At 45.2% G+C, this 25,784-nt stretch overlaps 1 protein-coding gene across 1 annotated transcript in view; it reads left to right on the top strand.

The window, feature by feature from the left end:
• Positions 1–25,784, top strand: part of cdh2 (cadherin 2, type 1, N-cadherin (neuronal)) — a 57,232-nt gene that overhangs the window by 15,582 nt on the left and 15,866 nt on the right. The window contains exons 3-5 of the mRNA XM_076098308.1: positions 20,206–20,417; positions 24,208–24,375; positions 25,303–25,458. Coding sequence (XP_075954423.1) covers positions 20,206–20,417; positions 24,208–24,375; positions 25,303–25,458 — 536 coding nt within the window. The remainder of the gene's footprint in view (positions 1–20,205; positions 20,418–24,207; positions 24,376–25,302; positions 25,459–25,784) is intronic.

Here is a 25,784-nt window from a genome sequence, read left to right as displayed (position 1 = left end):
CATGCCCAGCATTTCATTTCAGCACAAGGCCTTAAAAAAAAAAAAGATTTCATTGCTCGAAAGAAAAACGTTTCACTGGAACATCTCTGTCACGCCTGAATACATCTGAACACACTGATGTGAAGAGAAATTGCAGTTGAATTGTTAGGTTTTTGTTTTCAAATTACCAGCTCTTTCCTAAAAAAAAAAAAAGTGTGTGTATATATATATCTATATATATCTATATATATATCTATATATATATATAGATATATCTATATATATATCTATATATATATATATATCTATATATATATCTATATCTATATATATATCTATATATATATCTATATATATATCTATATATATATCTATATATATATATCTATATATATATATATATATATCTATATATATATCTATATATATATCTATATATATATATCTATATATATATATATAGATATATATATATATATATATAGATATATATATATAGATATATATATAGATATAGATATATCTATATATATATCTATATCTATATATATATATATATATATATCTATATATATATATATCTATATATATATCTATATATATATCTATATCTATATCTATATCTATATCTATATATATATATATATATATATATATATCTATATATAATCTATCTGCTTGCCTTAGATTAATAAAAAGCTTGCCACAGTTGCTTTGAGCTGTCCGTGATAGTTTGCGTTGCCTGCCTCAGGAGCTCCACAGTGAATCTATTGGCTCCATGTTGACTTCCTCAGGCTGTCTCCATTGGATTGGACACGGATAACGTAGTCGTGTTTGTAACCAAACGGGGGGGAGGGGACTTAATAAAAGCAGGAGACCCCCAACTGAAGTAAAAAGAGGGAGGGAGGAAGAGTGAAATGAAGAAGAGAGGAACTCGAATGAAGAGAGCTCAACTTGGCAAAAGCCATGGGTTGTCAGGGGCAACTGAAATGGCTCTTGCCCCCCCCCCCCCAGCTTCAAGACAGCTCAGATGTAGGCGTATATACTAGGACTGAATGTGAGCCCGACACTGAAAGGGTGAAACTAAATACACACATTGGATGTCTGCCTTCTTTTATAAATGATTTGTAATTGAGTTTTGCCGGGCTCTGCTCTGCTCTGCTCTGCTCTGCTCTGCTCTGCTCGGAGAGGAGAGGAGAGGAGATGGAGTCGGGCTGTAATGAGCCTCATAGTTTCATGTTATTATATGCTTTTGATTGTAATACTGAAGACGCCATTCATTTGTTTAATTTACTAGACTGGGAGCCGATGGCTGGGCTGGCGTGGTGGTGGGGGGGGTTTAATGGCCATCCTCTGGAAAGGATAAGGCTTATTAGGTCTGATGGGCCTCCTGTCTCGTATAACCTAATGTGGCCATGATAGACAGAGGATTCTGGGTTTGGCTACATCGGAACTATAAATCGAAGCATTTTCCCAGACCCTGGACTTGGTAATGGTCCATTATGAGCCATGTTTGTAGATGGAGGGGCCAGATGTCCCTGATGTGGCGGAGGGTCCAAGGTGGGCTTTGAGGCAGCATGCTGTTAAAAGAGAGGGGGAGCAGGGACTGGACATTGCCCCTCATTAAAGCGTGCTCGCTGCAAGGAGACCCATAAAAAGAAAAAAAGCCTTTAATGGTCTTCCCAGGGAAGATCCACAATTTGCCCACAATTCCACAGCTGTAAAAGAAGGGAATTGAATTCCATATGAATTCTCTGCTGTCATAGCTCACGGCACCAGCTGTCTGTCCGTGTTAAAATCTAACCCCTGGGCGCCACTCCCTCCCAGTTTGGTGTGTTCCATATGTTGCATTGATCTAGAAAGCTCGGCTCCCACTGGTCTACTTGAGCGGAGGACCTTAGCCTGATTGAGTGGGACACATGCAAGGGCAACATCAAACATTTCACTGTTTGGTGTAAGATCACATGGCCTTGGTGAAGTTATTGTGATTGATTTATGACGCAAATGGGCTTCCTCGTGTTACCACGCGCCTCATTTCTCATCCCCATCCCGTCTTTCGTAGTATATAAACTTTAAAAGTGAGCTTGATTCCGTTGAACTGGCTGTCACGAAATAATGATTTCATTGAACCCGGGCACACCGTCGGGGATCGTGTGTCTGTGTCGTACTGTACATCCATCTCTGAGCACCCTATCTCTTGTTTGTGTTTGGGCTGTGAACCCCCGAGCACAGCTGCCACCGGGGCACGTATATTTGGTTGGTGGTTGAGGGAGGGGGGGGGGGGGGGGGGGTTTGCGTAATGCCGATGACCTCCTAATGTGGATTCCAGTCAGGCAGAAAGGCAAATGTTTGTGCTACCAGATCTTCCTGGTATCCGGGGTCGCTACAGCTGTCATGTTATCCCCTATCTCACCCGAGCCTTCCAGCTCGGGATGCAACACAATATCTGCTAGCGAGCCCAGCTGCCGACACTTTAAGATATCTGCTGTTATTTTGACAGAAGCCTGCATACTTAATCAGCAGGCTTCCGGCTCATTCCCCCCCCCCTTTGAGGCTCAAGTCCCAACCGGAAAACAACAACTATACTTTTCAAGGAAGGAATCTGATTTAATGCCCTTTCTATTAATCCCATTGGACTTTATATGAAGTAGGAATTTTAAATAATGTACAATGTTATTCAGGGTAGAAGGTGGTAAACTCTCTGCTTAGATATGCTTGGTTAGTCCGCAAAAATCCTCCCTGCCCTTTGATTCCATTGTTTTCCTTCCCGTGGAATGTTATGGCCTTGTTTGTATGCCGGGCATGACGAGTGCCAATGGAAATCTTATTTACACTAGATGGGTTTAGGAGTGCTGGCCAGCGCGGTGGAAAGTGTCCCCTCTTTGCCGGTCTGCGGGGACCACACTGAACTCTGTTTCTGACGGATGGGTCGTTTAATGTGACAACTGAAAGAAGCCCCGCCGTTTTCTGCCATGGACCGGGACACAATAAAACGGCTACTAGTGGAGCTCTTGTTTTACCCCCTCCTCCTCTTTCTCTTTGTTTCACAAGGGGCTTTTTCTTTCTTCCTTGCCTTATATTCTTTCCTTCTCCTCTCCTCCACAGCTCGCCTTACACTCGGTCGAAAACCGATATGCAGTAGACGGCTTCAGGTTACAGTGAAGGCTGCGAGATTCTTTTCAAATGTTAAACTCTGTGAATAGGATGCAGGAGAGGTGCGGGTATAGGGATGGAGGAAGGCAGCACCAGGGGAGGAGCTGCTCTCCCCTTTGCCCGCTAGGCTAAAAGCATTCAGCTCCTGCCCATTGTGAGTCCTCACTCAAAGGGATTCGAGATGGGGCTGATCTTTGACCCCTCTACGCCCACAGTATGTAAATGAATGTACAAAAGAGGGGGATGATGCGATTATTTTCCTACAAACGCACACAATTTAGTTGTGCGTTGATTTTTTTGTGAGTTTGCACACAATGAATCCAAACCGATGGGACATTATGTCTTTGTGAACGAGCAGAATTTCAACAGTCTGCTTAGCTTTTAGTAAGTGTGTTTATGTTTACTGCTTAGCAATCCGTGTCCTGAAGCGACTCAACAGCACGGAGAGGAAGATGGGGAAGATGGACCCGTTGTCATGTACTGAGCTTCCGCCATATGTTGTTATGGCAGTGGTTGGGAAGGTAACCGGATCCTCCCCCCCCGTCCAAAACGCTGTTATTGTCCCTGTGCACAAAAGGATGGGGGGGGCTGGGGATGTGTAACACAAGATGAAGCAGCACGCTGAGGTTCATGGACAACGCCCTTTCCCAGACCGCATCTCAGCGTATCAACTGACCATTTTTGGTCGTAGAAGTCTTGCGTTTCAGTTTTCTGACCCTGGTCCTTGTCTGCGTTTCTGCCTGATTTGGTATGAACGAGTGAATCATGCAACTGTACCATTGCAACATGGTTGTTACACTAAGCCTCTCGTTGATATAACCTAACCCTGTATATAATGGTGACCGCTTCTACTGTATGTCAGCCACTAAGGGGAAATAAACCCTCATCTACAAACCTCGACCGTTCTAACTGATGTGGAGACTAACAGGTCGAGTAATACAAGGTTTTAGTTACAGAGCTGACCCAGTGCTTACATGCGACTAATATGGATTACATGTGGCCTGAACCTGTGTACAGTATCCTGGTTCAGAGGGTCAAAGGGACAGCGGTCTCCAATCAGTGACTCATTAGTTTTCTAACATGTTCTGAAGAAAAGAACCTGTTTACTGTGTTGGTTGTTCCAAGAGGCTGAAAAGCAGTCGTCTCCTGCCTTTTGTGTGTGAGGTTAATGAATACAACAGCACCCTTCTTCACACTTCAGTAGTGGGAAGTACACAGCTGGATGGAATGGCTCTCAGTATACGGTAATGGCTTCTTTTTTTTTGTCACACCTTTTGTCTGCTTTTATGTTGATGTTTGCTCAGTATAGCGATGCACTGTAGAATAATGCATTTGAAGAAAGGATGGCCAAACTCGATGAATTAAAGAAGCAGTTTTACCTCTTGTGTGACCGGCAGCTGTTGGTCAATGCGTGTCTCCGTCTGAGCATGTGCAAGAGGAGGTGGGCAGTTTGTTTTTTGTTGTTGCTTTTAACAGCTTGTAATCTAACCGTGGATGGTCTTATAAACCATTTACTGAGCTAATGAAAATGGACTGTGATAGCTGTATTTAATTTAAACCACTTTGATTTCTTGAATATTTTCCCACCTGAACAACATTTTTGTTATAGAGTCAAATCCATGATTTGTTTTACCGCACTTACAGTCAACCTCACGGTCACATGCTGTTAAGATTTTAATCTTAAACTGTTGACACTGAAATAGCTAGCAAAGTAGATTTTCATTTCCTGCTTTTGAATTATGTGGTCTCCTAAGCACAGTGTCAGCTTTTCTGCACGTCAAGCTGCATTTAATGAGGCCGTCTTCAGGATTTGAATGACTCCAGCGTTTACGTGGAACATGGAACCATCGCTTGTTTTTAAAACTCAGTGTGACTCTGATGTTCTTGATTGGAACCACATGTTGAAGGGGCTTGAAAGGGTTTCTGCAGCATCAACAGACCCAGCTGGCTGGCGGTCCGTGATCTCATAGCGTGCCGCGTTTGCCATGTTTTGCTGCGCTCGTCGGCCTCGCCAAAGCCCTTCCTCCGCTAACTAATCGTTTGCCCTCGCATGCCGGCGGGACCTCGTGCCAAGGGTTAACCATCACAAGTGATCGGGGCATTACCGAAAAAACAAGGTGGTGAAACAGACGAGGTGGTGAGTTTTGCGGGATCCACGAGTTCGACGCTGATGTCACAGAACTGGCGTGCGTATGAAAACCGGTTGAATCGTTGTTATTTATGGGTGCTGTGGAGGAACTTCTCTCCCATGTCCACATATAGCATGAGAATTAAAGTGTGCGTTGACAGTGAGTTACAGCCTAACTGCTCTCAGCGCTGATCATTAACGGTTCTAACACACTAGGATATTAAAGATTGTTTTACTGCTCCCATCAACTACCATGCAGGGCTACAGACGCGTGCTATCGAATTCATATAATGTGAGTTACTAGGCCGTACGTCTCGGGCGTCCGTGTATATTGCCGGATCTGTCCGGCGTGCTCCTAGAGGCTATAGAGTATCGGAGGAGAACATATTGGTTAATAAGCAGCTGTGCCATACCCTGACCGCAGAGACCAAATAAATGTAAGGTTATTATTGTTATTATTATCACCCCTGGACTGCTTGTTTAAATCCCTGCATCCATCTGAGCACGCTCACACGCCTGGTGCAGATAGACTTTGTGCACAACAATAAATAATACGCTTACTTTTAGAGCAGGGCTTCATCAGCCAATGAAAGTAATGAGATTAAGAAAACAAACAAAAAGAAAACATAATTCCTGCACCCACTCCAGTGAATCGGAGGCATGTGGGGAGAACAGCCTTAGATGAGAAGCGGTGTAGGTAAGAAAAACAAGCCATGAACCATGTGATGCGAGGCCTTCCTGTTGCTCTGTTCATGCGCCTTTAAAAAAAAAAAAAACAACAGGATCAATTCCAGCCCTATGGAGCGGACGTTTAAAGGCACCGTGTCTCCCATGATCTAGTCAAACTTTGAGTAGTAACTGTTTGTTAAAGTAAATTTCGTGTGTGTGTGAGAGCGAAAGACCTACAGGCAGCCTTGTAACAAAGTTTGAAAAATACAGCGTTGCCTGAGCGATAAGGAAGCTTATCGACGTCCTTTCAAACCGAAATAGCATTTCATCATTGCGTTAGCTGTAGCTTTTCTTGTTGGCAAGTAAACTGTAACAAAGGAACATCTCCTGTGTTACAAAGCCATGCCGCCACTTTTTCAAACGCATCTTATTGTGGGATTAATTCCAAGTAGTGTTAGGAAACGGGCTCGCCTCTACTTGTATGTGTACGTGAAGGAAGAAAGCGAGACAAACAGGGTGCAACAGTGCGGTTTGATGTTTGAACACTGCTCGTGCGTAAGCTCTTCTAAGGGGATAGAGAGGCTTTTCAGTAAGCTCTAATGGTAGTGGGATGTCTTCCCCGGGAATCTTACCTCCGCTGGCATAACACGCTGTGAACCTGCATTTTGTGTTTGCCTGAGAGCTTCCTCTGAAGCAGAATGACAGGACAAACACGGCAGCTCGCTTCTCGACCCTCCCTGGGTCGCTTAGGGCGACTCAGGTGGAGGCGCTGTGGAAAAAAAAAAGCCCACCTCACAGCAGCGTAGATGCACCGCCAGGTCTGGCCTGAAAGCATTGTGTAATTACGCTGCTTAATGACAGACCGGGCTGCGTTTAAAGCAAAGAAACAGCAGGGACCGGCACGTCACTCGCTATTAAACTAAGGGCAACAATAAATACAGCACCGATTGTTTCCCCGAGACGCACACGGCGACCGACGGCACCAGACGCCGGGTCCCGTTTGTGCCACCTGCTTGTTTGGGGCATCGACACTAGCGCGATCCCCCCCCCCCCGGCGAACATCGGCATCAACTGCGAGGCGACGGACTATCCCCACGAGTCCTCACATAAAAAAACAAAAAAAAAACCAAGGTCTGGAAAACGTTTCCGCAGGCGGCCTTTCCAAGCGGAGACAGATTTGTACATGGCCATGCTTGTGGTTTGGTGTTATAGCTGCAGACAAACTGAGGACAGATGTGTTTGGAGTCGTTTTCTTGTCCCCCCACCCCCCCCACGCGATCCTTCCCTCTCGCCCTCCCTCTCCAGTTCCCCTAATCCGGGACTCATTGTGTCTGTAATAAAGCACAGCTGCACAGATCCGTCTCTGAACCCACTCAGTTCAGCTGATTACATGGGAGTAAGAGGGCTCTCCTCTCACACAGCCCAGTCACACAGCCATGCTCCCCACATGGTAGCGCTCCACTGTTCCCTGAACACAGATAAGGCCTGAGGAGACGCTTCCTTCTGCTGGACCGGTGCCAACACTAATTGTTCACACCTGATGTTGCATTAGCACCGGGGCGACGGTTACAGTTTTGGGACTGTCGTATGCATTTCTTTTTGGAATGCGTAAAGCAGATGTTGCTCACATGAGGGACACCATGTTCATTCTTTATCTACATGAACATGTTTAAAAATCCATATTTTATCTTCGCAGAGAGCAGACGTGTTTTTCTTTTTTCAGCCGAAGCGTTTTTTTAATGGGAAACTTTTTAAACAAATTAGTTTGTGTAGTTATAACGCTACTCAATCGCGACTCCGATGCAATATGCAAGTCTGTCGAGTTGTGTTGCTCGAGTAAATTGCTTCTGCTCAGAAATACAATAAAGAAGTCATGCATATGAAAGTGAGCAGCCCTAATAGAAAGATGTGTCTCTCTTACAAATTGAGCGTCAGAGGCTGAACTTCAGCATTAAAGATGAACAAAAAAAACTGCAACTGGGATCAATAACAGCTTTGGATTGTGCTTGAGATGTCTGCATCACGCAACATACCAACTTTCCATCCAGAAGAACGCTTTCCAGTCCTCATAGTCTCCAAACAGCCCGCATTCGTAAAAACAAAGCATTAAAATGGATTTATTTGTCTACTGGAAGTATATGTGTTTTCTATCAATATGAAAATATGACTCATTCAGCCTTGAGAGGGTCATGATTTGCTTTGCGCGGATGGATTTTATACCACCATCCATCCACAGGAGAACTTGCCTGCCCTCTTTTAGTTCTTTTTTTTCCTCCCCATTCCGCCCAGTCGATCTCTTCTGAGCACCGGCTACGTGTGGGGGAGGGGTCACGCGGGTCACAGTAGGTTAGTAGCGCGACGCCTCAGCTGTAGCTCGATACCTCCAGGAACCCGACGACGCACTACAAAGGGATGAGCGTCGCTGACACGTTAAGACAGCATACGTACAGAAGCACACTTTCCCGGAGCGGCACATAACAGTCTGTCATGCGTCTGAAAAAGCGATGTGTATGTGTGTTGAATGGCAACGCTTTGAAGGAACATTGCGGCCCGTCTTTTTAATCTCGACTTTTTAATCTGTATTTTTCGGGCTAATTGTGTTTCAAGCGGAATTTGAAACATATTTATTCAAATGCGCACAGCCCGTGTATTGGCAGCTGCCCTAATCCCTCTCTTTGAAGAAGCTTCTTTTTTTTTTTTTCTTGCCATCATTGTTTTGCGGAAGATTTTTATTTTTTTTTTCTGTTCTGTTCTCCTCAACCTTTCAGAGGAGGCATGCTTCTAAATCCAGTGACGCTACAGCCATGGGGTTTGTTTTGGTCTCATGATGGGGTTTAGAGCGTCTCGTGATGTGCAGAGTGGGGCATGAGAGTAAACCGAGGATAACGGTTGGTAGCTGTGACTGTAATGGTCTGCCCACCACAATGACTCAAAGGACAAGCATCCACACGTATCCGTATGGCCTCTTCGGAAAAAGAGAATATTATATTATAGGAATATTATAATTATCTATGAATGTACGTTGTGTACAGTTTACACAGGTTGCTGTAAGCAGTAAGGCAGAATATATTGTGTTTTTATTACTTTCTGTGTGTGCAAATGACTCAGTAAATCATTTTTTCTTTACTCTGAGAGAGATGCAGAAACAACCCCCATCTTACAGTATAATAGTCCTCTCCAGAGGCTGTCAGCCTCATCTTCCTTTGTCTGCCGCTTTGTTTCCCAGCCAAAGAGGATTCACATGCCTTCTCCTTGTTTCTCCCCGCGCCTCGACTCCTCCAAAGGAAAAAGGCAAAGAAGCAGGAATTCCATTAGCTTTGTTCTCAAAAACTCAGCATGAACTCGTGACTGTGATACACATGACATAATGGCCCCCAGAACTGGTCCTAGATCCCCTTATTTTCCTCCTACAGCTTTTATTTTACATCTCATGCTGTAGGTGCATCTCCTCCCGCCGTGTCTTTTCTTGTTATAGCCACTCCTGCGTTGAATAAAATCCTTCACTTTTTGAACGTGGCTCCAATTGCTGCGCCTTTCTGCTTCGAGTGCACGGAAAGGATAAAGGGAAAGTCTATATGTGTGCCGGTGTGTATGTGTGTGCGCGCGCATGTTTAAAAAGAGAAGGGGGAGGGAGTGGACAGGAATTGTATGTTTGTGTGTGTGGTTGGGTTTGTAATTGGATTCAGTGGACCGTATCAGTCTTTACCTGAGCTAGTCATTTGCATGGGTTTGATTGACAACAGAGCGATGCAAAGCAGGCGCCAGCATTATTCCCTCTGAAGGTAAAGAAGATGCACAGACCATGCCTTTCTCATAGCTATCACTTTCTTGTTAATTGATATTGAGTCATTATGGCTGAAATGTAATTAGCATGAATGGCATATCAACGCTAACCAGCCACGGGGTGTGTGTGTGTGTGTGTTTTGACCGATTAGATCTCACCTCCGGTTAAACGTAGTGGGCGGTTTCTATACATTTGCCTTTGTCATCAAACTTGACATACTCAGAAGAAAGGTGCAAGATCCGAGATTGGGAGCACTTCGCTTTGCCTCTCGACATGTGGGCGGTTAGCTGGCAGCTTGCTGCTAACAGCGCAAACTATGGCAGAAGTGCTGACAGAGCTAACAGTGTTTACCTGAGGGGGAACAGGAGGGTGGGTGCTACGCTGTTGGTCGGGACGGCGTTATCAGCTGTAACCGCCATATGAGAGCAGCTGTGAGCTAGCCAGTGCGGCGCGCTCACATGCGCTCACATGCACTAAAAAGCACGCGCGGCTGGCTACGCCAACAAAGCATAGAGAAGCTCGGATAACAACACACACGGGGGGGAGAGCGACTTCACTCTGTGCTCAGGTAGACTTTACTCCACTATATCTTTACATAGATAATAGTTTGCTTCTATGTTAATGTTCAGAATGTTAAATACTGCTCCTTTTAACGAGTGGCAGCAAAGCTACAAATAAAATGCATGTGTTGTGCACAATCTCAATCCTTCTTTTCTGAATACAGTTCTAAAACACACAGGATGTTATTTTACACCCATGGTAACAAGCAGCCTTGACTTCTGGTCACCCGTGCATGTGTGAATGTGACTCACCAAACGGTTCATTCAAACTGGGATATTATTCATAATACTCTTTTGCATCGCCTTGAACATCACAACGTCCTTGCCGTTGGTTTTGTGCGAGCTGGTTATTCGTGTGGCACCAGGTAATGAAAGTTTAAATGCGTTGAGAAATAGTGAGGCGATCGAGGTGGTTACATGGCTCAGCAGACAGAAAGCAGGTGAGGACTGTAGGATTAGCATTAACCACGTGCTGCTGTTACGCGATGCGTGTTGCATATGGAGAGAAGGCGCCCGCCTGTGTCACGCACGGTGGTTATTATTTACGGTGGCTGAACCTGCCTCCCGTCAGTATTAAATGAACTCCGTGTCAAGTAATGACACAGGAGGTTAGACAATTTGTCTGAATTTAATCGCGCCCCCACATACATCTGTTTTTAATTTTATTAAAAACGATAACGTACAAATAGCTTCCTCGGTGGTCCGTCTCCCGGGAAATGTCTTTGTCTTCTTGAACATTAATTTGCACAACCTTTGCCCCGTTCGAATCAAAGTTTTAATGAAGCGTTGAGCTAACCGTGCTTTGTTTTCTCCCAGTAGAGGTCCCGTCTGTCATCCGACAATAAATGTGATCAAACTCTTCTTTCTTAATTCAGCTTTCATAACCATTTCTAGCGTAAAAAAATTTAAATATATATATATATATATATATATATATATATATATATATATATTCTGCTTCACAGAGAACTGGTAACACATTTGTTTTTTTTAAAGAATTAAAAAGCCGTTGAAGCTTCAACCAACCATTCATTCCTCAGCTGTACGCCCAGAAAAGTGGCTAAAAACACAGCTTCCGTTTGCCACTGTTTGTGGTCAGGATTATAATTGATACATGTTTCCACCCTCGACTGAAACATGCGACGTTTTCACCCAAACTGGCATTTCTGTCTGGCACCAGCCGCCTTCCACCGCAGAGACGCCGATGGTGTGTTTTGTGCAGTGATAACAGTTTACTCTCTTTCTGAAATGAGTGAGTACCTTCAGCGATTGTTGCTGTAATTTCCATAAACATGCCCCGCGGAGTTAAAATGGCAGGAGATCCTGTGCCAGCGCAGAGCCGCAGCATTGGTGTTTGACAGACAGTATTTACTACAGCTAGAGACGGTGGAGCCGGAGCTTATACCCTAACAATGTGTGTTTTCAACACTGTTACTTTTCCACTTGGTGAAAGCAGAGGGAGGCACTGACATCATTGCATAAGTCACCTATTCGGTTGTTTCCCTCCCCAACAAGATCCCTGGATAATGATTGTCCCTGCGGAACAATGATTGGTAGAGTTCTGGGCAGAGGGATATATTTGTGTCTCTTCTCTCGGCAACAAATCCAATACGAGACGCTCTCTGCTGCTGTAATTTCATAAAAAGTCTTACAAGGCCCAGCGAACATGCCAGCAGAGGTTAGCTCACCACTGGTCACTGCCTCCTTCTTTGTCTCTTTGATTTTCACGAGGGTATGTTGACGGGAATGATCAAGGGGAGGAACTAAATAGCTCTGAGTCCGTGCTTTCGAGATCAAAAGGAACTAATAATGTCACATTACAGGTTGCACCGAGGCAGTTTTAGTGCCCGGCCCTCGTCACAAAAGCTCAGCTCAGGAGGCACGGGGGGGGGGGAGCTCATAGTGATCGGCTGAGGTAGCGATGGCTGCTGCCCTTTTTAAACTTGCCTTCTTTTGAATATTAACTGACAAATATATCCGAGAGCCTATACACCACCACTTCTTTCATCTCATTCAAGCAAATTCTTCACCGCATGTCTATATAGGAAAGAGATGAAATGGACGTGGGTTTCATACATCAAAATTAATTTGTGTTTTTCGTGGGCATACCGCTCGAGCCCTTTTCTTTTTAAGTAGCATCTTTGCTTGCATCTCAGTGGATGCATAATAAATGAAAGCGATCAATATGGGATGTTTAATATTCATGCTCGTTTCTCACCCAACGCGAGCCTCAGACATGAGTCAGCTTCCTGTCCGGCTCAAAGTGCCCGAGTACTGAAGCACTGAAACATCAGCACTGTGGCACGGCGGAGATGGATGGCGGAGCGTCCCCTAAAAATGTGTATTACTGCGGGTGTACCATCACCAGAGAGTGACCTCTGTCATACAGGAACAATACAAAAGAAAAGATGACTGTGGCCACCTTTAAATGGCTGATTATTCACACTGTGATTTCTCAAAGACACCTTGACCCACCACTGGCCTCCAGCCTCACACGTATTGCTTTATTTTTTTACCTCTACCTGCTTTTGTTCTCCGTCCCTCCGCTAATCACAAAAGCCTTTTGTAGATTGAACAAAGTGACCAGTGCCAGCAGTTATCGGGTGAAGTAGGGAATAGAGAGCAATTAAAAACCTCTGACCTTCTTATGGGAGGACAGAAGGCGGTCAAAGTTCAGCACCTCATTTTAATTTAACTGTGATTTACATCGGAGACGTTGTGGACAGAAAGGCTTCTGGAGGCTACATCGTTATGTATGGTCACATTTACCGAACACTTAGCCCCATTGTAGGCCACACTAATTAAGTTTCATTCTAGAGTATCAATTATTGTCCTTTTGAAGTTCGAAAGAGAAAGGACACTGGAAGGAAGCTGAAGCAGTTCGAGTTCCCCAGCAGATCCATGCGATGCTTTTCACAATGACCTGTAAGCGTCCGACGAGCTCATCTGAAAGACGTCACAAAGAGCGAGCGGGGTTTGACATCCCGGTAATGTGGACGGTTTACCGCCACGCTAAAGCCTACGTATCAAGCCGCTCGTCTCGATAACTCGCGGAGCAAAAACCCCAGTAGCTCCGCGCTGATAACTGCAGAAGGATGTAGCTTAGCCTTATCAGCTCTTGGCTCCAGTGACACAGTAATCCGCACAATGCTCGGCTGTCATTGTACTGGAAAAACACAGAATCATTTCATTTACCCAACAAAAGGCCTGAGAATAATTGTGATGTCCCCCCCCCCCCCTGCGCTTCCCCTCCACTACCAACCCATCCAGATTGCTAATTTTCAAAAGGGCAAATATTACTTATTCAAAAGAGCCCAACTGTCATCGTGCTTCTTTTTTTTTCCTGCGCAGAGAAACCTGTTTTGCTACAGGAACAAGAGACTCGTAATGAATGTCACAGCGGCTGAATGCTTTCAGCGAGCTTTTCTTTTTCTCAGTCACAACTCGGCAGGTATCTACCGAGCATGTAGCTGATGTGTAGCCATGAAAACAGCCAGTGGAGATGGTGGTGGTAGTTCACTAAAGGCCACAGAGAACAGGGGGAAGTGTTGCCACTCTAAAAGGAAATGGAGGTGACTCGTGGGGAGGGGAGTCTGCACACTTTTTTTTTAAATTGTCCTTTTAAATGCGGTGTTTGTCAAACGTGATTGCTGTGCCCTGGGTGAGCAAATGACCATGTGCAAACAGGATATAAATGCACGTTTTAAAAAGGAAAGAGAGAGCGCACGTCAAAACACATGAAAATAGTTTCCCTCTCCTCAGGGCCTGTTTTTCTACATCAAGGGAGCTTAAAACTCTTTTAGGTTGAGCAAACTCCTGGCTAACCCCGCTCAGACGTCCATGCTTCTTGAATGCCTCGCTGTGGGATAAGAGAAGCTAGTATCGCTGCGTCTTTTTGAGGGCCTCTTCAAAATTCTCCAATTGAGGCACCAGTTTTTAGAGAGGAAAACTAACTCCAACAATATGCATAACCCACACAAACCAAGTGTTGTTGGGGGGGGGGTTGGTCACTGCAATCACGCTGGGAAAGCGAGCCAGCCGCTTATTAAATGTGTTTGTGCTCTGGTGCAATCCCTCTTTAGTTTTCTTAATTGCTAGAGACACTGAACAGAGTACAAACACTGCGTGTTTTTTTCATGCAAATCCCTTACATATTTTAGGCCCAGCTATAAATGCATGGAATGCTTTGCGCGTTTGAAGTGCGGTGCATTAGCAAAATGCCTTCAAGGGCTTAGTCTGGCAAAAGGCAGTATCATCATTCCCAGATCCAAAGCTTCAGCTACAAACAGTTTACCTTCTCTGAAGAAAACACTATTTTCTGAAAACAGAAAATAGTGTCTTTGTCTAGTCCCTGCATCTCATCTTCTTACAATGCGTGGATATTTTAGACATGTCTCGAGTCAGCGGTGCAACATAGCATCACCTCAAGCCCCTCTACCGGCGCTGGTTGTTTTATTAAAACAGAGTGATGATGTCTTCACAGGCCGACGTTTATCGGCTTCCTTCTTGACACAGTAGAGCGCTGCAGGGATGAGTCCTGAAACATGGGAATGAGTTCACGTTGTTGTGGGCTTTTTTTAAATTGGGTTTTTGATGATATGCCTGAAATACGGTCTGTAGTTCACACAAGCTAAACACCTAGACGTTTGTTCTACGGTATAAAATACATGAATTCCGCTCGTATTCGTTTTGAAGCTTAACGCTAACGTCATCACGCCAACGAGGCCGCCCTCGCTGTACATGCTGGCGCTCATGTGACCGTGACGTAGTTCCTTCACAGCATAATGTTGGCTTTTTACTTCAGCGGATTGTAGTCACGCTTCAAAAATCGTAGAAGCAGAGTTCATGTTTGAGGATTATCTTGCTGAACAAAACGTGTCAGTATCATAAACTTGAGTTTATTTTAAAAAACCCAATTGAAAAATCCCGTTGACTTATTGTCGAGGGAACCCGTGCCACGCTAACTTCCGGGGTTGGCCTACAAAAAACGTTATCCCTGCATACTATTGATAATAGTATTTTTTAATTATTAATTTAAATGCGCATGGTTTATAAATTTATAAAAATCCATCTTTATTTATTGCATCAGATGAGAGAGCAACAACAGTCATTTTCAAGGATAAGACTTACTTTTAAAAAGTGTTATTTAAGCGTCAACTTGGAAATCGCCGTGATTGTGAAGAATGGAATGTAATAAGTTGCTTACTGGCCTTGAAGCTGTAGAATATAAATTCATAATAATAGCATTAGAAACAGAGAATAACGTATGCATGCACAAGTACGCATAGCAAGCAGTCATTTTATAAGAATTAGAGAAAGAAAAACACGTGTATTGTGCTTTTAGCATTTTGTTCAATAATTGGGCAATTACAGAACACGCTGTGAAGGATGTTTTTGTGGTCGGGGCACAAAGTCCGTACGCTGGAAGAGAGTGCTGACCCTAATTTGCCGTGTTCTCCCCACAATTTCTGGACTGGATTACAATTTCATATCACAGCAGTTGTTATTGAGGCAGCAGAGTGCGAGCTCCACCGGGGCTTAACCGGATCTTATAAACAGCGGCGCTGGCATGGATGTCTCGCACAGCGCATTCAGCTGGAGCCTCCGCTTCATATCGCATTGTCTCGTCGGGCCACCCTACTAAACCTGGTCACATTCATTTGCGAATAATGCATTTTGTCGGGGGGGGGGGGCGGGGGGGCGCCGCTGGGGCATTTGCCTGGGTCTGCATTTATCCTCGGCCACTGATGAAACACCTACGCTGAGTATTTCTCAACTGCCAGTCAACTCACTTCCCCGGCAAAATGAGTGGCGGTGTATTAGGATGATCTCACATGAGAGCTTTCAGTCTTGTCACATTAGAGGGACTTTCAGCCGGCGTGTATACATTTGGCGGGCGGGCGTAAAAAGCCAAGATCGTGGAACGCTTTCTTTGCCTCGGCCTGCAGTCTCGGAGCCCACATTCCACGTTTCAAATTAAATGTATCTCTCTCTCTCTCTCTCTCTCGCTGCCTCTCCCTATCTCTCCCTAACTATTTGTGTCTGTCTGAGTTAGAGTTATCACGTGACGGAGCAGACAATAGAGAGGCACTCTGGCACTACGGAGAGGTTAGCCGGGGGTTTTGTGTTGCTTGTCAGTAGGGGGGGGCGGCATCTAAACTGTGAATAGAACCATTGAGTCGGAGGTAATTTTGGGCCCCGGTGCAGGGTATTAGTTGGACAGGCCTTTCTGCTGACAGGCCTGTTTTTCCTTCTCTCTCCTCCCCCCCTCCCTCTTTTTTATTTTTTAACCCCCAACCCCCAGGCCCCCAGCTGCTGCATCGGCATTTCTGTCCAAACCAAAGGCCTTTATCGTAGCGGCCATGACGACATGTCTGATAGGGCGTGGCAGCCAAGATCCTCCTCTCGCCCTGCACCGTAGGGAGCCCATACATCTAGATAGATATGGAGAGGTTGCAGCAGCCAGGGTTCTACCGGTGCCGCGCTACACATTCCCGTGGTTTTATAAGCCACCAGAGCGCGTCTGATAAATGAATAGACACATGCTGGACACGCTCATTCATTATCATTGGGACTGGCTGCGCCTGCTGGGACTTTGTGTAGCGATTGCCGTGGGGGCCGACCGCTGAAGAGGCCTCTCGGAGGTTGTCCTGATGGCCAAATTTCAGACAATGTTAAAGAGCCGGAGCTCAGCTCTGGGGCTAAAATAACTCACAAGGGGAGCGCCGCTGTCAAGTGCACCGCAACACACGTTCACAAAAAATGTGTAGTGAAGAGTGCCTGTAGGACAGAACATGGAAGCACATGGGCTTCAGTGTTTGACGCCGAAATGCATTTGGTGGTTGTGCTGATAAGTAGTCGATTAAAAGCATAAATGTTTTGTCAAAAACAATATCAATCAAACTAGCTGAGGCAGATTGACATCTGTAGTCTATACATTACTGTTTTAAGATCGGACAAGTCGGTGTTGCATTATGGGAGTCCTGTTAGTACTTAGTGGCAAACTGAGGACTGGAATGGCCGAAGACGTTGTTATAATTAGCAAGCGCTACCCAAACTCATACCTGCAGCCAACTCATTTATAGAAGCGGAAATGATTATTTCCATTAGGAATTAATTTACCGCTTATTTTCCAGCTTCCTGTCAAATTTAGTCTATAAAACATCAGAAAAATTGTGATAAATGATAATCAAAAGAGCCGAAAGTGACGTCTTTAAATTCTTCGTATTATCTGACCAACAGCCCAAATATCTTTAATTAATTTAATGATCGACTAATTGTTTTGGCTCTAGCTACGCCTGCTGTGTAACATGACATAGCATTGACACCTCAGTCAGAGTAGTGTGAGTGAGACATTACTCAGCTGTGGACTGTCTTCTGCTGCATTGTGAGCTCCTCTGACAGCCCCTCACTCTGTATTCCACCTCTGTCTGAGGATCTGCTGACTTTGGCTGGCCGGTGATTGCCTGAAAGCTTTGAGTTTACAGGTGGCTGGCTTTAGGGAAAACCCTCCAGAGAAAGAAGGTCATCTATCTGATGTAAGCTTTGCCGGGTTCAAAGACGAGAAAAAAAAAAAAAAAGGAAAAGCTAATTGGTCGAGGGTAATTGAGCAAAAGCAGCCAGGACGGAGATGGTCAATATCAAGTGTATTCCAGTACGGAGGGAAAGATCTTGTCGTGATCTTCCATCTTCATTATTGGAACCGCTGGCTCTCCTGCGATGCTATTTCACCTTGTGTGCCGTTGAGCAATATTGAGACGACTTTGCAAACTCCGCAGTGAAGTTTTGTTCTCGTTTCGTCAGTGTTTAAATCTTTTAGCAGAAGCCTGTGATGGAGTGCAGCTCATGGTCTTTTCGGAAGATTTGTTCTCCCTGTTTTGTATGGCAAGATCGCATTTTTCATTCAACCAGGGTCGATAACTTTGCGACTACACTGAATTACAAAGTTCCCTGATGCGACCTTCTATTTCTGATTCATTCTCTGTCTCTCTTTCTTGCTTCTTAATTCTATTTCCCACATTCAAAAACTTAAAAAAAACAGGCTTTTTTTAAAACAGCATTGTCCTTCTGCTCTGTTGATTTCAGCCATTCTGCCTTTAGATGCTCACTAAGAACACAGGTACGTCTGGGACCAAAGGGTACCTACCTGGAAACATTGACCTCGACTGCTGTTTTCAAGCTACAGGCGTTCAGCCGTTCTGTGGCAGTAGGTCGTTGAGAGGTGAAGCTTCCCTGTAGTCACGCGCCGTTTCGCCAATTCACCTGTCAGCGAATCTCAATGTATCGCATCCTCAATTTCTTTCTATATCACAGCTCACGGCTACTTTTTCCACAGTTATTACAAGCAGTCGGATAGATCTGAACTCCCTCGTTATTTAGACAAAAGCTGCATCTAATACAAGCATCTGTGTGAGCCACCTCAGTACATCAACATTACAGAAATTCAATACAAAGCCTTCTGCTGTGCATTACAAGTGTGCTGTAATTTGCAAAAATATGTTGTTTTTTTTTACATAGCAGCACTGAAAGCGTATGGCATTTCACACTGCATGAATTAGCCTAGCGGCCAGCGGACTTTTACTTACTCAATGCTCTTCTTTTCTTACTTGGTTTGAAGTCACTGAACTGAAACCAAACTCCATATTGTGTTCCTCACCGCGTTCCATTTCCTCACCTCTGACAGCGACGGGTGCACTTTAGGACAATAGATTGCATGTTTATGTGATGCTATTAAATTAGGTCTGGGGGGCTACACTTATGACTTCCTTTGGACCCTGAGTGGATCTGCTGCATCCTCTCCCCGAGCCCAGAGGCACTCGACGCGCCTCCGAGTGCACGCGGCGCTCTGGAGACATCTGTGGGTCTCCAAGGTAGCAGCACAAAGGAAGATTAGGCACCCTGCTTCAAGGCTTTTGTTAAGTAATTCCACATCTCCTTTAATAATTCAAAGCGGCACCAGCCGAGCTTCCACACAAGCGATATATGGTAACGTTGTGATCTCTGTGGCCGGAAGGGATTTTTATCTTTTCCTTTATGCCGTTTTGTGTGCCCTAAACATGAGGGGGAGGGGGGGGGGGGGAGGGGTGGTTTCAGGGAAACATAGCCACACAAAAGGATCAGACAATGATGCTCTTAGGTGTTGAGTTGTTTGTGTGTATACATAGGGGCTACGTAGGCTGTGCTGTAGTGTCACTCACTTGAAACATGAACCGGTGTTGTGCCACTGAGGCACCGGTGGGACTCCAGCCCCCATGAGCCACCTGTCTGCCGTGTATGTTTGCATGCGAGAGTTTCTGTGTTTCTTTGTTTTTTTCTTTTCTTTTCTTCCTGTGTGAACACGCTGATGAAATAAACATCACACGCACTTCTCTCTCTCTCTCTGGAGGAGCTGCAGATCGGCAGCCATCCACGGAAGGCAACCCTGTATGTCATGGGGGGACAAAGCTAGCATGTGATGGCCTGAAAGCTGGAAATAAAACAGGACTTATCCAGCACCATCCTAGACACATGTTTATACACGCGGCATGCATTTCCTCAAATGCAAGCACGGTGGGGGCATTTAGACAGTCTAATTTACACTTCAGGTTTTTAATGCAATGTTTGGGGGGTTTGGGGTTCTTATTTAATAGACCTTAAGGGGCACACTTCCTTTTTTTTTTTTTCTTTACTTTTCTCTCCCTCCAACTCTCTCCTCCACTGCACCTGTTTTGAGCAATACCTTTGGGGCACAGCTTGAGGTGAATAATGTATGAGCGAGAGGGAAAATCAGAAAACCTTTGTGGACCCTCTGTGTCTGGCTGGCTGTCTGTCTTCCACCTCCTTTGTCTCTATCGCTAGTTTTACCCTCCAGGTTTCTCCCTCACTTTTGGGCTGATTTATTTATATATATTTGTTTCTCTCTCTCTCTCTCTCTCTCTCTCTCTCTCTCTCAGTGAGGTTCGTCGACTGTGGCCGAGGGGGTCTGGTGCGGTTTGAATGCAGTAACCCATCTGACTTCCGGATAGAGGCCGACGGAGTGGTCTATGCCGCCAGGACCATCCGGCACTCCACGCCCGCCGCGTCGCCGCTGCTGATCAAGGCCAGCGACGCCACCACTCAGCAGCAATGGGTGGCCCAAGTCAGGCTGACGCCCTCCAGCCAGCAGGTGAATGCGCCTTAACCACTTCCACGACATCTCCGGCTTGTTTGTTGACTGATGTTACCGCCGCAGAAAGGTGGAATGATCAATTCTCCCCCCCTCGCATCCAATAACTCACGCTTATTAGGCACACCGCACATTCACAGATGACTAGTTCCCTAAATTGTAGCAGGTGTTCCGAGAGACTGGATGGATGCTCGCTAATTAAAACTTAATGTGTCAATTTAGTAGGAGCACAAACATATACTCTACACGGTCAGCGGGTAGCGAGAGCAGATGCAAAATGGCTCCTCGTAAAGTTGATTTTCGGCGAGCGTGCCGTGCGATTGTGAGGTTATTGTCTTATCATCCAAACGGGGACACGCCTCTCTCAGTGCTGTGGAAGACGGGAAGCATCTGTCTGAGCTGTGGAGAAAGCGCTCCAACTGTTCCGCTGGACGTGTTGCGCAGTCATCTGCAATTAGTTAGAATGGCCGTGTGCTCGTGTGTCAACATGGCGGCTGGCCGTGGATCAGAGGAAGTGCACAAAAAAACAAGCGCTGCACATGTCCTTTCTGTCCGCCTGGTAACCAGGAAATGAGAAGAAGCGCAGAGAGGCCGTGTTATTGTAGAGGTCTCTAACTTCATTGCCAGCGGATTATGTGATCCTGCTCAATTAGATAATATCTGTTGCTTTGAAGCTACAGTGGTGAAGCCACACACACACACACACACACACACACACACACACACACACATAGACAGACAGATTTTTGAACTGTCTGAACTGCCGATTCCATTTTTCTTTCTTTTGAAAAGCTGTAATTGACAGCACACAAACATTTTTGTAACTTCTCTTAGAAATTAGGAACATATGTAAATATTATTTACATATCAGAGAAACTATTCCATACTGTGTATGTATGCCAATTATAGTGTGTCAACTATTTCTTATCCTCTTATCTAAAACTATGTATTTGTTTGTCTATTTATTTATAAAAAACTATTTATGAATCTGTATCTAAAGTCGCTAAATCTAGTTGGCGACTCTGTGTGTGGCTGTGACAATAGGAGGGTCGCTGCCTGTGCCACCATGTGCACGACGCTAATCACCACGTGGCTCGTGCGTATATATATTTGACCGGCAGAGAATCGGCGTTATCTGAGACTGACCATCCGGTCATCGGTCATGCCAGATCAAAACCGGCTGATTGATCGTTGCGTCTCTGCTGTTCTCTCCTCTGTGTGCTGCTCTCTATCCCAAGTGAGCCTTTATGTGCATACGTTAATGATCATCGCCATAAGATCTTAAATCATTAGCCTTCTGGCATCTTAATGAACACCCCCAAAAGCAATAATAGTGTTTGCATTATAAAGAGCGATGTGCGTCTCGCTCTCCTTTTTCATCCCTGTAATACACTTAAGCAAATGGCCACAAGTGGCCATTCCTAAACGGGCTGCAGAGCAGATAATCTGAGGAAAGGCGGGTGTTTTATTGTGCGTGGGTGCAGATTAAAAATTAACACCAACAGTTACTGTCTGCTGGGCCCAAATTAAACCTGTGGCCGGTAATGATTCCATGGCTTTACAAAACACCGTCGTTAGCCACTGACACTCATTTACTATTGGGACTCCTGCAGGTGTGTGCTTTTAATGGGACCATTACTCACCGTTGTCGGCCGGTCAAAGGCAAATACATACTTGTCCCAAGTAGGGTTTTTTTCTTCTTAGTTTTCCAATAAAAATCCGAAGCCCACATTGGCTGTACATTGTTGTACAGCAGCAGCTGTTTACTGATCAGTATCTGCGGGCAGCGGTTGGGTTTGCCTCCTGATTTGTCGGTAATGAAATCAAGGATTGACTTTCCCGTATCTCCCACGATTATGAGGTCATGAGCTGTTATCTTCCCCCTCAGCACAATTATTGTCATGAATCATCACGCATCTCTTAATCACATAAGTGATTTGCATTTTTTTTTTTTTTTTATTAGATTGCGGCAGCCTTGGGGGAAACATTTTAATCAATGACAACCAAACAATATCCTCATTCACATGAGTGTCCTCGGCCGCCGTCGCCACCTCTATTACAACCCCGGAGTCCGTGAGGTGAAAACATGTCGTATCTGAAAGGGAGAATTTTTCTAAAAAGGACAAATAGACTCATGCCTAATCTCTCCCCCCCCACCCCACACGCAGGTCATCACTCAGCCGAACACTCTCCTGGACTCTAAAGTAGACTCCTAGTGGGAAGATGGAGGGGGGGTTCTTAGAGTGTAGAAAGGCGCGGGACCTCCAGCGCTCCACAGATAGATGCGTGTTGGGCTGAACGAACCCAGCGTGCCATTCATCATTCCAGACGCGGGTTGCAAATAATTACTGCCCTCACTCGCGCCCATTCTAACAGGGTAATAGATATTTCTGAAGCATGCTCCTTCGCTATCTGTCCGCTCGCCTCTCTGCATTTCCAATGTGTGAAAGCAGTATAATCGGATTTCAAACATGATTAGTGGAAGCTCTGCGACAGCTCCCCAGATGTTAAGAGGTAGGGGGGGAGGGGGGATATGGGATCACGCTATAAGGTGACAAAGGGGTAATTATTTTCTGTATTTGCATAGGACACTTTGTAGTATTCTGTAGGACTTGACTACCTCACAACCAATCAACATTTGAATAATTACAGGCAACAGTAGGGAAGATACTTCAAGGGACTTGAACGCTCCATTGAATTCCCAGCTATCATTCATTGACATTGACAGATTTTACATATTGTTTTTCTGTTTTCCTTCCCGCCTCATTTCGTTCAAGGTTATTTTAACTTTCCCTGGCACTACTTCAGTCTCCTCAGTCTCTGGAGCGGCATAGGCAATTTGAGCCATCTGTGTGTTTAGTGTCTGGCTTGCAGGTACCATCCTCCTTTGTTTCAAATCTCATTCATTACAGCCGAGGGAGGATGGCAGATCCATTATGGAAGCTGCTCTGTCTGTGTGGGCGCATTTTATCAGGACATAAGAAGGGGTCTGCCGTTTAAAGCAAGGAGGGCTGTCCGTGTGCGGCTGCCGCTGCCGTAACCACACCAAAGCATTTCAAGGCATATCATCACATGTTGTACTGTAGATATTTTAAGCTACAAAGAAAGTCGCAAAAAAAAAAAAATGGATTGTGTGGTTGATCACACATTTCTGAATACGTATTGAATGGCATTTGGAAGAGCTTATTAGTTTTGCAGGAAATTGCAGCCGGTTTCGTTTTATCACCACATCAAGTTCCTTTGATGGAACCGTCGTCAGTCGGCCCGCAATACCGTTCGTTGCAGTAAGGTGTCGCGACAGTGTTTGGGTTGGCGCCGGCTGCTATTGATTGTAGCTGAATGGATACACGATCGGATTAAGTCTTTCATTCCCGCAGGATAACAAGACTAAGAGTCGGTGCTTTATCCACCGTCTTAGTTTAGCATGTTTGCCAACTAGCTAACAAAATGACATGACATGCCATTAGCTTTCTACTTAGGTATTGGATGTATGGAAATGTTGACCTGATAAAGGCGCTAGATTAAAGGATAAGGAATGCTTGAGGAGATCACTGAAGCCATAGGGTTCATCCTCTGGGGACCACGAATGCCCGTATAACATTTCATGACAATCCATCCAACAGCTGTCTCGCCATTTCAGTCTGCGGTGGACCGATCGACCGGCCGACGATGCCGCCCGTAGAGCCATGCCGCTAGCGTGATTTTAAAAATGAATGTACTCGTCTGTATTTTTTCTGCACAGATATGATCACTGCCCAGCCCTTGAACTTAATCATTTTCCTTTTCACAGGTCCAGCAAGTTGCTGCCCCTCCAGTCATGTCGAAGGATTTGAAGGAAATAGCATTTCCATCCCGAAACGCGGACAGCCCACTCAAACGCATGAAGAGAGACTGGGTCATCCCCCCAATCAATGTCCCAGAGAACTCACGAGGCCCATTCCCACAAGAGCTTGTCCGGGTAACGTAGCTCACCCAAGCGCACGCACGCACGCACACACACACACACATACATACACATACACATACACACACACACCACTCTCACGACATGAAAGAAAATGCCTATTTGCTAGATATGACAACCTTGTAGCTCCCACTCGGAGGGTCACAGACATTGGACGTATGCCTTCTCCAAATGCTTCATATTTACAGCACTTTGCTTAAGGTCAGGGCTCTTATTATTTATCTTTTGTTTAAGGGCCGGTCGCCGGTCGGTATTGCTGTAACCTGGCATTACTTAGAAGCAGAGAGAAATCTGAAGTGGCCACCAGCACAATTGCTCCTTGGTTGCCTGTTGAGATATTATACTCCTTTTTATCATGGCTCAAGGACACTCGCGACCAAATTAATTTGCTGCCATTCTCTGGTCAGGGCTGGGTGTAGATGGTTCACAGAGGACAAGCAACGCTCCCAGGGACAGCTAAGAAGTAGATGTTAAGCTGACTTCCGAACCGAGTTTTTAAGTCCTGTACATGCTTTTATATTTAATCCGGTCATATTAGAAGGATGTTTCTGGGCCGTAATGGATGATACCAGGATGAGGAAATACTCTGTGCCTACACCCTCCATCCATGCTGAGCAAACAGAGGGTCTCGGCTTACATGGCAAACAGGATAGACGGCCCAGAACATCAGTACACAGACGCACACACACTCTTCATATGCACTCTTTTACTTACACGCCAACCTATTTTTAAACTAATACCATGATTGGTGCTGAAATAAACATCGCATGAACACATAGACTTCGCTACAAGTGTTTATATGCCGATGTCAAAAGGGAACTATCAGTCCATGTTGTTATTAGATATGATATCAGCTAAAAGAAAATCAAGTGGTATCCCGGGCTTTTGCTGCTCATCATTAATATATCTTTCCACCCACAGATCCGGTCGGACCACGACAAAAACCGGTCCCTCAGATACAGTGTGACGGGTCCTGGAGCTGACCAGCCCCCCACCGGCATCTTCATCATTGAACCAATCTCTGGAGAGCTATCTGTCAACAAGCCCCTGGATCGAGAGCACATCTCCAACTTCCATGTACGTCAGACACCGTAGTTTAAAAAAAAAAAAAAAAAAATCTCTTTATGATATCCTCATGATTGTAAAATGGTGTTCTCTCTGTCCGTGCTGTCCATTCCTGCCAGTTGTCATGTGCCCGAGGGTCACGTGTAGCCTATACAGTCTGCTCAGACCCAATAAAGACCGGGGTCTCCCAGGAAGTCTGACTTATCCGTCTGAGAATGTAGAGGACTTAGCGTGATGTTTTGGAGTGAACCGAGTGTGTTGGATGCATTATGATAACCTGCGGCTCCTTCAGAGCTGCTTCATTCATTAGTGGTTCTCCCATTACATTGCAGTGGTCT

This window comes from Anarhichas minor, unplaced genomic scaffold, assembly GCF_050575085.1.
Source record: "Anarhichas minor isolate MPS153535 unplaced genomic scaffold, ASM5057508v1 ptg000024l, whole genome shotgun sequence".
Classification (NCBI taxonomy): Eukaryota; Metazoa; Chordata; class Actinopteri; order Perciformes; family Anarhichadidae; genus Anarhichas; species Anarhichas minor.
Note: the sequence above shows the minus strand (reverse complement) of the source record. Positions and strands in the feature narration are given on the sequence as shown.